Genomic DNA, 12,167 nt, shown 5'->3' with positions numbered 1-12,167 from the left:
CAAAGATTATTTTCTTAAAATAAATATATATTGAAGTTATTCTTGTTACAAAATAACAAAAAAAAAATCTAATTACTAAGAATGTTGACTAATCGTTGCCTAAAATAATTGTAAACTTGGTGCCAACTGCAAATGATTTTTGTTTGTGGTGGTGGGTTTGTACCAAGTGGCATATCTACATAAATAGGAGGATGACGATGAACACTTATTTTTTGTTATATGGTAGATCAGATGTACCTTAAATTTAGGTGGCACATAGAGCTTAACATCAAGTTTTAGCACAGAATTGATGGTGCAAAAGCCCATAATTGAGAGTGCATGGATATATGACCAAATTTGAAGTTGAACCTTACTTTTACCAACAAAAAAAGAAAAAGTTGAACCAAACATGGTTTTTATTTAAACTATTCTCTAAATATCCAATGATCGGTTGTCCCATAATTCTTCCACGTGATAAATTAGCCTTGTTCATTAAAGAGATTCTTTCACAAATGGTTGTATAGGAAAACTTCTCACTTTTTTTTATTTTAAGGCAAAAAGTTTTGTACACTATAGAAACCGAAACCTATTCATGATGCAAAAAACACAATGTAACAAAAGAAAGAACCATTAAACAACTACAACGTAAGGATTTACGTGATTCAATAATAAGCCTACTACATCGACGGTGAAATGAAAGCTACTTCACTAGTAATGAAGAATAAGGTTATAAGCTCTCTTCCTCACACCTCTTTGTCTATAGTAAGAATTCTCTCTTCAACCATTATGACCCCTTATCGTGACTAATTTTAAGAGAAAACATAGAGATACAGTTTTCAAGGTCTTATTTCGTTTGGGCTTTTAAATCTGCTTCGGAGACGACTCATAATCCAAACCACATACTACATGATGACATCAATCCTCAATATACATGACCTTTTATGTATATGACTGCCTCTTTAATTGTCAGATAAGCACGAAATAACCAATTCAACCTCTTAAAATGAAGAGTGGCTGTGTTCATACTTGACTCTATGAAAACGGATCATTATCACCTCCAATTCTGACACCCTCTAATTCCCCTCCTATCCCTCACATAGGAGCTGAAATGACCACTTACCCACTGCCTGGACACACTTTCCAAGACACTGGGTAAGTGGTCATTTCACTCCCATGTGAGGGATTGGAGGAAATTGGAGGATTTCGGAATTAGAGGAGATAAAAATTCGTATGAAAACCCTTTCTTTGGGAAAAGAAAGAAAAAAACCTGTATACATTTCCTTCAATTAAATAAATAAATAAAACTTGTAAACATACATGACTGAAGGTGATGCTAAGACTGTAGTTAATCTTATAGGGGTTTTTTTTTTCATGGGAATTTTTGTTTGATGTTAATCATATAGGTTGGAAAAGGGTGAGTGTAAAACCTAATTAACTTTAATAAAATCTAAGGGAGACAATTATCCCTTCTAATTACTTCACCATATCTACTGATGGCCACAAAACACAAACAAAAACATAATAAGATGACATAGAGATTTAATGTAGTTCACACATCAATATGATGTGCTATGTCTATTGGCGAAGCTGAAGATGATTCACTATGTAAATTGAAGGAGATACAAATGAAGATCTAACAAGAACACCAGTTCATCAGCGCTAATGATGGAGGCTGAAGCAGTACGAGACAACCTTGTTCTGGCCCAAGCTCTGAGCCTTAAATCTGTGGCAATTTTTAGCGATTGCTTGGCTTTAGTTAATAATGCTTGTAATGATGTTTCTTCTTCTGTAGATTGGGCTTCTAGAGCAATCATAGATGATTTGTTGTCTTTTAGGTTCTTTCTTTTGAGTTTGTTTGCTTTCATGTCATTTCTTGATCTTTCAATTGGGAAGCTCATTTTCTTGCTAAGGAATCTTCTATATTAGGGTTTATCTATAGGGCTGATGTTCTCTGTGCCGCAGCGCAGCTTGCGCCCAGACACATGGGCCTGCCATTCAAGGGGGCAAGGTGATCATTTCACCCACCCCCATGTGTGGGGGCAGCCTGCACCCCCGGCACAAAGAACATTTGGCCTTGGTCTTGGGCCGCGCAGAGACTATAGAATCTTCATGTAAATATGGTATTCTATATTGCAAAACCATACTCGACCTGCCTTAATAGAGATGCAAGGGGCTATGAACATTACTTGGGCCCAAGAGACCTTAGCCCATGCATGACCTACTCTGTTTTTCTAGGTTTGGGCTTATGTTTTCAGCTTGTGAACTGGGCTAAGGATGAGAAATCCCATCCTTAGCGGATGCACTTGATTAAGGTTTTGGCTTCAGGGCCAGTCTTAGCCCATTCACATCCAAATATAATGCGGAAGGCTATCCTATGTTTGGGCTTGGGCTGGGACTGGGCTGTTTTTCTAGGTCCATTTTGGTTGGGAAAGCCCAACTTGAATATTTGTATAATCGTTTTTGATTGGGATTCTCAGGTGGGTAAGATTGGACTTTAGTCCAGACAAGTTGAGTTATGGTTTGGAAAGCAGCCCAACTTGAGGCCACGTTGGGCTAGGTTTCTGGTTTTCAAAAATCCAGTCCTACACGTTCAGTTGCACTTCTACATGGGGCATTGGGGCTCATCGGTTTCACAAGGTACCTAACCATAGTTTTAGTGCCGGATTCGAATAATTAAAAAACGCTACCTGGTCCCGTGCCCCTGCATTCAAACACAAAAACACGCGGAAGTACCATCCTGCATCCTATGAAATTAAAATTGGAATACTCAAGAATGTAATCTGTTTATTCTATTCCTAATATTATAAGCTCCCTTTTAACCAAAATAAAAAATAAAAAAATTGCATCTACGTTCTTGCGTGCACTCACATTGTTCCCCCACTGGCTCTACACAGCGAGACAACAGTTTCTTACCAATAACATTTTTTATCTCGTAGATCTAAAGCAACACATACCCAATACCAGGTCTATAGTGCTACAGGTGCAGATGGAGTTGGGCCCACGTTAGGATTTTGTTCAAGACTGGGTTGCCTATAGTATTTCAGTTTCAAGAAACAAGGTTTTGGGGGAAATTCTCTTCTGCAATTCCCTGTCCGGTCCAATTTTCTAGTACATGTAATAAGAGGGGGGTGGACCCCATTCGGGCAGAGTGCTCAGGCAGGGCTGGAATGGTCATTGTGCCCCCCCTTGTTAGGGGCACTAGGGGAACTGGACTGGGCAGGGAATTGTAGGGGATAAAGATCCAAGTTTCGGACTTAAAAGGGAAAATTATCTCGTGCAATTCTCTACCCGTTCCAATTCCTTAGTGCTTGTAATAAGAGGGGGGGTGGAATGGTCATTGCGCCCTCCTTGTTAGGGGCACTAGGGGAATTGGATTGGGTAAGGAATTACAGGGGTTAAAGGTATTTTATCTACTCCATTTCCCCAAGTTCCTCTAATAGAGGGGGGTGGATCCCACCCAAGCAGTGTGTTCGGGCAAGGGTAGGGTGGTCATTTCTGCCCCCTCTGTTAGAGGAACTTGGGGAAATGGACCTGCCTAGGAAATAGAGCAAATAAAGGTTGCATGGTGTTATCGAGTTTAAAAATGTCAGACTGGAATCCAATTTAAAACACATTTTGCTTGTGTATTGACGTGAATGCCCTCTATGTTCTTCCTTTGCTTGGTGGGGCTGAAGCAAATTCGAATCTTGTTAGGACAGTTAGAATAGACATTCAGGTTAGATTGGAATCGGTAAAAAAATTTCCCTTAAACCCTAGTTTCTGTATAGGATCAATCCAACATGGATCGGCTAGAATTGAGATTCGGCCTGACGTTTGTGGCCTTGTGGGTGTTACGTACAATAGTCCTTCATTGGTCCCGTAAGGGCTTGGGTGTGGGCATATATAATATTGGGTTCCCTCCCCTTGTAGACCGGTTTATGAGGGTGAGTTCTTCCAATCGTAACATTGGTGCTTTCATTGACCCATCCTTTGCGGTTGACTACTTGGGAGGGGCGACCTAGTGCCAGATTGCGAGCCGCTAGGAAAGGGCTATCTGTTGCCGGGCAGAATCCTGGAGCAGGGTGGAGCCGCCTAGAAAGGACTACCTGATCTGGAATGGACCGATGAGGATGTCGATCATTAAAGGGTGGGATAATGTTATGTACAATAGTTCCCATCGATCCCGTAAGAGCTTGGGTGTGGGCATGTACAATATTGGGTTCCCTACTCTTGTAGACCGGTTTATAAGGGTGAGTTCTTTCCAATCGTAACAGTGGGTGCCGGTTTGCGTTGGGTGTGTAAGTGTGTTACTGGGTTTGGGAGTTGGGAGAGGTTCCTTCATTTGAACTCCTCCATTTATTCATGGATTCAATCGTTCGTAGAATCGTTGCTTCGGCCATTGAAACGCGTAAAGCGCTTCAAGATACGTATTTGATTCGAAGTTTCGAACTAAAGAATGACGGCGCTCTGTATTCCGGATGTCAATCTGTTGAGAGAGAGAGAAGATAATTTGATGGGTTATAGCCTTATAGGGAATCCCTGGTTTCACTCGTCATCCTCCGCAGCTATCGAAAAACTCGCCCCGACTCCAATAATAGACGAATTGGAAACGAAGAACAGAAGTTTCAATCAGTTCGTTGGGGTCTTCTTCCTCCCTTGTCGTTGTCGAGTAGAGTCATTGGGTTTCGTTCTCGCCCACCCTCAGCCCTTTCTCTTCTTAAATTGTTGTTCAATAGAGACGTCAGGTCAGACGCAACACAACACACCGGAGCAGGTGGTGTACTTGGTCAAACAGAATTAAATAAAATAATAATTTCTTTAGACCTTACTTCTAAAATTGTCATTTGAAAAAGATGTGAGAAGCATCGAAGAAACTGCACGAGGGGGAATTGAATTCTGCCCTTCTGGATCGGTGAGCGTGCAGCAAGGGCAGAAAGGATACGGTGGTGTTGCTCTCTCTATTGATAATATGTAATGGGTAATTATCGAGGAGATTGGGTTTGATGTGGTAAGTGCTTTCGGGTCCTGCTTTCCGTTTTTTTGTTGTTGATATGCATGCTTTGTATAGATTTGTTGTATGCTTGTAATGGTTGTCTTCGGGAGTTTGAATCAATTATGAATTGTTCTCCAGGGCGGATTAATTCTGATGATTGAAGTTCGACTGAGTTGTTTTTCAAGGTTAACAATCGCCGTGATTTCGCTCATTTGATTGAACATTGTCGCACGGATTTCTGATTTTCAGAGTTGAGCTTTCATTGTTCATTTGGGGATTTACTCCAGTCCCCTCCCCTCCCCCCCTTCTAAATCTGACGGAAGAGGTTGGTTCCCCAGGCATTTCAACATTGAATACAGCAATTTTCTCAGATTTCTTACTCTGCGTGTTGGATTCATTGGGAGATTGAATTTAAGCGGAGTATAAGGCAATTGAGGAATTTGAAAAGATTCGTGAATTTATGTTTGTCAAATATACAGATCATACGAGAAGCAATTGAAGCATATTAGGGTGTTAGATATATTTGATTTATAGATAAATGGAGCTTGAGGAAGAAGAGCCGAGTGGCGAAGGCGAGGTAGAGGAAATAGACAGAGAGAACTCCAACGGAACTCCCATGAAGGAAACCCGTACCCATTTTCCTGGTGCTGTGAGAAAGAAAGCATATACATTTGATGGGTTGGGGAGTTTCTTTACCAGGGAATGGGATCTTGCTGAAGGAAGAGGCAACGAATTTTGTTGGTATCATGTGGAACTTCCAAAGGGAAACCAGAAACAAGCATTGTCTGCACAGTACCTTATTGATGTCTTTTGCCCTCCTTTGAAGCTTCAAGACATCCTCTCACTTGTTAGTAATGGGCCCTTTTGTGGGCATGTTAACGGAGCAGTTGTCTTTAGGGTGAATTCACCTGGTCCTGCTTCGAGCAATTTTACTCTTAGAATTGCTGCAAGAATAACTGATAATTCATTGATTACTGTGTCTTTGGGTCGTGTTCCCAGATTGGGATTCTCCCCAATGGGTCAATCTCTTCTTTCAGAGATTCCTAGTGTGGAAAATCCCAATTTGGCAAGAGAAGAGAAGGAAGGGGATGCGATTGTAATTAGGGAACATGTTCTGGAGTTCCTATTAACAATGAATCATTCTGAGGAAGCTGATAATCCTGTTCCACGCACTCTCTCAAATCTTGTTATTCATGTAATTGACACACATGTGGATCACATCCAAGACATAGTGACCAAGCTTGAGATCGAGTTGGATGCAATAGAGCTCGAAGTGGATAAAGGTAATTGCCATGTAATAATAGGTTTATAGAGTCTAATTTCCTTTATAATTATTTTCCATTTTCTTACCAAACGATTTATGCTGAGCAGTTCATTTTCTTTTCCATTTTAAACTTTTTCAGTTACGAGGAAAACAGTAATATTTAGTTTAAGATGGATTTGAATTTGTCGCTGTGAGTTCTTGATGTTTTCTTGAAAGAGGTTGCATATTTCTGTCTTTCTACAACCCCTGAAATGGAACTTGGTTGGGGTTAAGTTGGAAAGATATGTAGGGCAACCTCAGGTTCTCTTGGGTGCATATTTTCAGCAGAGAATAAGTTGTGAAGTTAGTTATTAGGAAGGATTTAATTTGGTTGCCCTAAGGTCGAGTATTGAAGGGTTTCATGGTCGTGAAAGCTGAGATAAGTTAAGGATAGATTTTAGTGTGTTTTTGTATTGTCAGAGTTTTGGGTTGCAAAGTGACAGAGAGAAAATTGAAATGGAAGATGGATATGTTACTTGGGGGAACTTAGCATTATGGAGGTTTTCACTAGTAACACAAGAAGCAGAGATAGGAGGGGGAGGAGGAAAAAATTAATTTCAAAACAAAACATTTGTATGCAATCTCATCCTTCTACGAAGGGAATTGTTAGACCCTCACCATCACAGAGGAGTCTCACTTCTGAACAAAGCAAACAGTTCTGTTCCTTCAGAACAAGAAATTCTTCACAAGAAAAGAAAATAAGGAGTGCAAACCATTTTATGAGATAGTATTTACAATCTATAGGGATCAAATGTGAGTCTTAGACGGGCTTATTAAGATGGCCCATATTAGTGGATCATGAGGTAATCCAGTTGAAGGAGTGCAATCACATTTATGGTTGAGGGCGAACTCATGGTTAGACTTTAAAGTTCATCTAGTTTCTCTGGTGCCACTGTGTACAGACGGGATACTATGTGCATTGGCAGCCATATAAACTTCAAGTGCACCAGAACTTATGCAATTTTATGTAGGAGATGATTGAAAAAGGAATTAGGAGGTGAGGGAGGATGAGAGCCATGAATAGTTATTTGAAAATTAGATTAAGAGTAAGAGTCTGGGTCAAAAAGCTAAGGTTTGAGGAGGAAGAATAAGTGAGGTGAGGCAATTTTTTATGGAGAGAAATTAAGGTGTTAGAGTACTTTTCATGGTTTTACAGCAACAATAAACAAGATCTGATGGCCACAGAAAGAAGGCTAAAATAAGGTGGAAATGGAGGAATTTTCACTTCAAGAAAATTTATAGAAGGAATCACACCCTAAAAGAAGAAAAAGAAGCTTCCATGTGACTTCCTGTAAAATACAGGATGGGACAACTGTTCTTCTTTTATTCCTAGACCCGCGATCACCTTTACGGATGATGATTTTTCTAAGTCCGCTGCGGATAGGGCCGGTAGGCATGCAGATCCCCTTCATGAGACAATCACCATTAAAGGGTTCACCATACCTCATTTGTTTGGATACTGCTGCATCCCTGTTTGTGTGTCCCCTCCTCACGTTAAGTGTTGCATCTATGTCTCCCGAGTGCAACCTTATTTCCTATGTATTATTCTTTTCTCTTTATTTGTTTTATTTAACAGCTCTACAGTAAGGGAATAAGATACAAAAGGATTGAAGATAATTTGTGATGCTCGTTTATTCTATATTACCCTGCTTCTTGCCAATCGTTGACACAGGCATTGATTTCTCTATGAATGTTTAGACCATGCCAATATGATTTCATTTACTCATCCTTTCTGTTTGTTTCTCTGTTTTGAATGTGAGACAGTTACGATAGTACACATGAGTTCATGGTCATTGCACTACGTCAATGAGTCTCCAAATTATCCTACAGAATGAGCTTGCAATGTGTGGGGTTGGACTGTGGAACCAGGGGCCATCTGATTCATAAAATTTTTTACGGATGCACAAGAATCACAGTAGCATAACTTGATTAGTTTAATGGAAAAATTGATTTGAAATTGAGGTTAGAAATTTCTTTCACTTTCTCTGAATTATATGGTTGTTGAAATGCAACTCTCTACTGCATCTTCTCAGATTCAGATCTGAAATTTTCATTTAGGCTTTACTAATTCTTTATTACCCAATTGCTCAACCGTAGACCACCCCATAAAGTCCAGCTCGTCCTTATCAAATACTCTCATCAATCACTATAGCATTCCCTCATTAATAAACCTTTTCAAGTGACTCCAGCTTCTTTCATCATGGCATCCACCTAGTTCTATCTTTTCACTTCAAATCCTGACTGATGCTTCTTAAAAAAATGAGGTTAAATTAGGTTCCTTGGATTTTCCAAAACCCTACAAACTTTTTAGGATTTGAAGGACTATAAAGTCCCATTTCCCTGGTTCCAACATCAAACTAAGATATCAAAATGAACAAGCTTTTGAAAGTTCCCCGTGCTTCATTTGCATTCCTTACTGCCATTTGATTCCGAAAATTCCAAGACACAACCCTACAAGCCTAACTCCAAGTATTTGGGCTGGCCATGTGAATTCTGTTCTGCCAATTCTTTTATTTGTCGATAGGTAGTAAATTTTTAACACTCAAGTAGTCAAGTACATATGGAATATAAAATCAAGAGGAGCCAGGCTCCAAACAAAGCAGGAAAAGGAAAAAAAAAGGAGAATAAACAAAGAGAGAGATCACTAAAGACAACAAGAAGAAGTCCATCCCCTCTCTTGACTTGTGCCACTTACTAAAAGAGACACCCTCTAAACCCGACAGCACCAACCCACACAAAAACTACTGACTCCCAATCCCAACTCCAATGTGGTCACTGACTATGACCTGATCCCGAACTATAAGCATGCCAACCTCCTAATCTAACATCTGAACGGCTTACAGTGAGTTCCCTCTGCGTTCCTCTCCTACTGCCTCTGACAGCTACACTTCCCTTAAACTTTGCACTTGTCATGGGTGTAACCCACATTTTTATTGAAGTGTGACAAACTTGTATAAAGCATTGAACAACAGTAGAAGAAAGAAAAAGAAATAGAAGGCAATCAAACCATGTGATGTGAGCTGTAAACTGCAAAGCTACAAAAAAGAGGAAACACTTTTGAGTGTCACTTTGAAAACTGGTAAATGAGGCACCGCCCCTCCTTTGTAATTTTCTTATCATTACATTATCCTTCCTTAAATAAGGAGGGATTAGTAGAGGAAGCTGTGTATAGCTTGCCATCTTTAGTTACTTTTTTGTTTTAAGCTATCTTATATGCAGATTAGTTCTGTGAGAAAAAATGGGGAAGCAGTCGAGGACAATTCATTGAGCCACCTCACTGGATATGTAGTATAGACATCCAAACATGTTTTTCATCTTTCAAAGAAGGGTGTACCCAGTGAACGAAGCCCCTGCCACTGCAGGGTCTGAGGACAGTCATAATGTATGCAGCCTTTCCCCCACTTTGCGAAGAGGCTGTTTCATGACTCGAACCGGCGACCACTAGGTCACAATGGAGCAACCTTACTGTTGCACCAAGATCCGCCCTCTTGTCTTTTATCTTTCAAACATGTCTTATTTTTCATGTGGTGCAATCACAATGTTGTATTTGTTTCGAATGATGGAGTGGATTTTTATTTTATATGAGTTTATGTGGTTTGTTTGTTTGAACTTCCGACGGTAACCTATTTCCCTTAACTGCAGGTGGTTTTTCCTTAAAAAAACAGATGCTGGATGACAGAAGATTTCCAAAAATGCATCTAGATTTACAGCGCCTCTTGCAGGTAATTTCATCTCCTGAGACTTCTTCAATGAACAAAAAGGAAAAAAAGGAACAATCTTAATTTTAATGAGGAAATATTAGGTACTGGACCACTGGTGTGTAGGCAGAACGATACTGTGGGACACATTGAGGAGCATTAGGACACCTAGAATTTGGCCCTATTAGGGATCATAAAGTAATTTTTTTTATTGGCAATCAAAAAATGTGATAGAGGGGAGAGGTTACTACACTTATGCGGGTTATTATATGAAGAATGTTTTTTATTCTTGTGGGTTTGGGCCCCATTTAATGAAATCAAGCATGATATTTCTCTCCCCCCCCTCCCCCTTTTAAAGATAACAAATTGTATTAAGAGGAGAGAGAGAGAGAGAGAGAAATACATAGCTAGTGTCCAACAACAACAGCACCAGTAGCCTCTACTTGGGTACCCTGAACGGGAACTACAACAACAACCTCAACTTTATCCCAATCTCAACATTAACAGGAACTACATAAAGGGAAAAAGAGTCTAGATACAAAGTCCTAGAAGCCCCCCCCCCCCCCTCAAAATTGTAGCCAACTCACGTGCAATTGAATTGGCTGAAATGCAGCCTCCAAAGAAAAGAAAACTCTTGGTTTGCACTTAAGGATGATTTAATTTTGCCATCAGCAATTATAGTTTAAATTTATCTAAGCATTGTTGTTTGAGTTTGATACAACAAAAAATCAGCCTTATCCCAACTAATTTATTTAAGCATTGCCGTTTGAGTTTGATCTGTAGTTTCAATTTGCTGCATTTCAGGTGATTGCATATGGAGAACAAGTGTTCCCACGTGTCAGAGAAAAATGTTCGACAAAAAGTTGGTTTAGCAGCGAAGACATTGTCTCTCTTGAGGAGCTGATTGGACGTTTGAGGAGGCTAAAAGAGAATGTCGGTTTTATTGCAAATCGTGTAACAGCAATACAAGCTGGCCTTGACAGTTGGCAAGCAGAGCAAATTAATAAGAAGCTTTACTACCTATCCTTCCTTTCATTAATATTCCTTCCTTTGTCTATCATCACTGGAGGTACACTTTATTTGTTTTAGTCATTAATGAAAGTGCTTTCACTATAACATTTCTGTATGACTTCTCAAAAGTGACGACCATGTAATACCAATTCCTTTTTGGTGTTAAACAGTATTTGGAATGAATGTGGGAGGCGTTCCTTGGACAGGGCAAGGTGACCCTGCCATAAAATCTGGTTTCCGCAATGTCATGCTTCTTTGTGTTGTAGTGTTGCTGCTCTTACTGCTTTGCTTCACTTTCCCTGCTATCTATGCTCGTATAGCCGCTTGGAGGAGACAGAGAGCTCTGAGGAGGAGCTGGACTCTAAACAGGAAATCTTTCCTAAAGAGAACGATCAGAGGGGAATCTCAAGACAGAGCAGGTTACTCCCGCATATGAAAATATCATACAAGCTTCTTGGTAGGCATCCCTCTTTTGCTTCATGTTTTCATTTATGATTTGTGTAATTTGGTCTTTGATGAGGAAAAAAATTATTCCACTATGATTTTTGGGATATTTCTAATTTGTTTCTTTTTCCACTTGTGAATGGTTTGATTACATTGTTTCTTGAATAACATGTATGGGTTTAGTGCTTCCAGCCAGCCTTCCAGGACCTGTGAAAATTTATCCACCTCAATAGAACCACCAGACGCAGATATAGACGGAGGTTTCAGATTGTTTACTGGAGCTTGCCATTCTTGTTGAGTATTCATGAAGGGTAGGCTTTCTGTTGAAGATGTGGCTTGTCCATTGAAGCTTTTGTATAATCCTTATTCACTTAATTTTTTCACTATTATTCTTTTTGTTGGATTAGCAAAGCTCTCACACTTTGGGATTTGTAGACTGATTATAATCCAAATACACATTAACTTGGTAGTTTCAGGCTGATTTCATGTCAGTGTTTGATAGAGTCTTCAATGGGATGCATGTATGTAAACTAGAAATTCCATCAATTGCTTTTGTATACTAAAATTGAGATCTGATTTTAGATATTCTAGAGCATCTTCGTAAGGATATATTGTGTATTCAATAATGATTGAAAATAAAGGCTGATGTAGGGTTCCTGAACATAGCCATGCAGGTTGATGGGAATTAATTACTTAAATGGAATACATTCTCTCAATTGTTTTACCAATATTTGCAATTGACTCGAAACAAAATGATATA

The 12,167-nt window shown here is 39.6% G+C and overlaps 1 protein-coding gene across 2 annotated transcripts; it reads left to right on the top strand.

Annotated features, from left to right (window-relative positions):
* The first annotated feature begins 5,355 nt into the window (after nucleotides 1-5,355).
* LOC122660455 (zinc transport protein ZntB-like) lies at nucleotides 5,356-11,886 on the top strand. Of its 2 annotated transcripts, none has more exons than XM_043855765.1 (5): nucleotides 5,356-6,234; nucleotides 9,897-9,976; nucleotides 10,757-11,021; nucleotides 11,134-11,420; nucleotides 11,550-11,886. In XM_043855765.1, the coding sequence occupies exons 1-4, from the start codon at nucleotides 5,490-5,492 to the stop codon at nucleotides 11,397-11,399; spliced, it is 1,356 nt and encodes a 451-aa protein (XP_043711700.1). In that variant the 5' UTR covers nucleotides 5,356-5,489; the 3' UTR covers nucleotides 11,400-11,420; nucleotides 11,550-11,886. The 2 variants fall into 2 exon arrangements, with proteins under 2 accessions (XP_043711700.1, XP_043711699.1); XM_043855764.1 differs by having other exon boundaries at nucleotides 9,897-10,015; nucleotides 11,591-11,886.
* Nucleotides 11,887-12,167: the final 281 nt, after the last annotated feature.

The sequence above is a fragment of the Telopea speciosissima genome, chromosome 4, assembly GCF_018873765.1.
Source record: "Telopea speciosissima isolate NSW1024214 ecotype Mountain lineage chromosome 4, Tspe_v1, whole genome shotgun sequence".
Taxonomy (NCBI): Eukaryota; Viridiplantae; Streptophyta; class Magnoliopsida; order Proteales; family Proteaceae; genus Telopea; species Telopea speciosissima.
The sequence above is the reverse complement of the archived record's forward strand: the minus strand, read 5'-3'. Positions and strand labels throughout refer to the sequence as shown.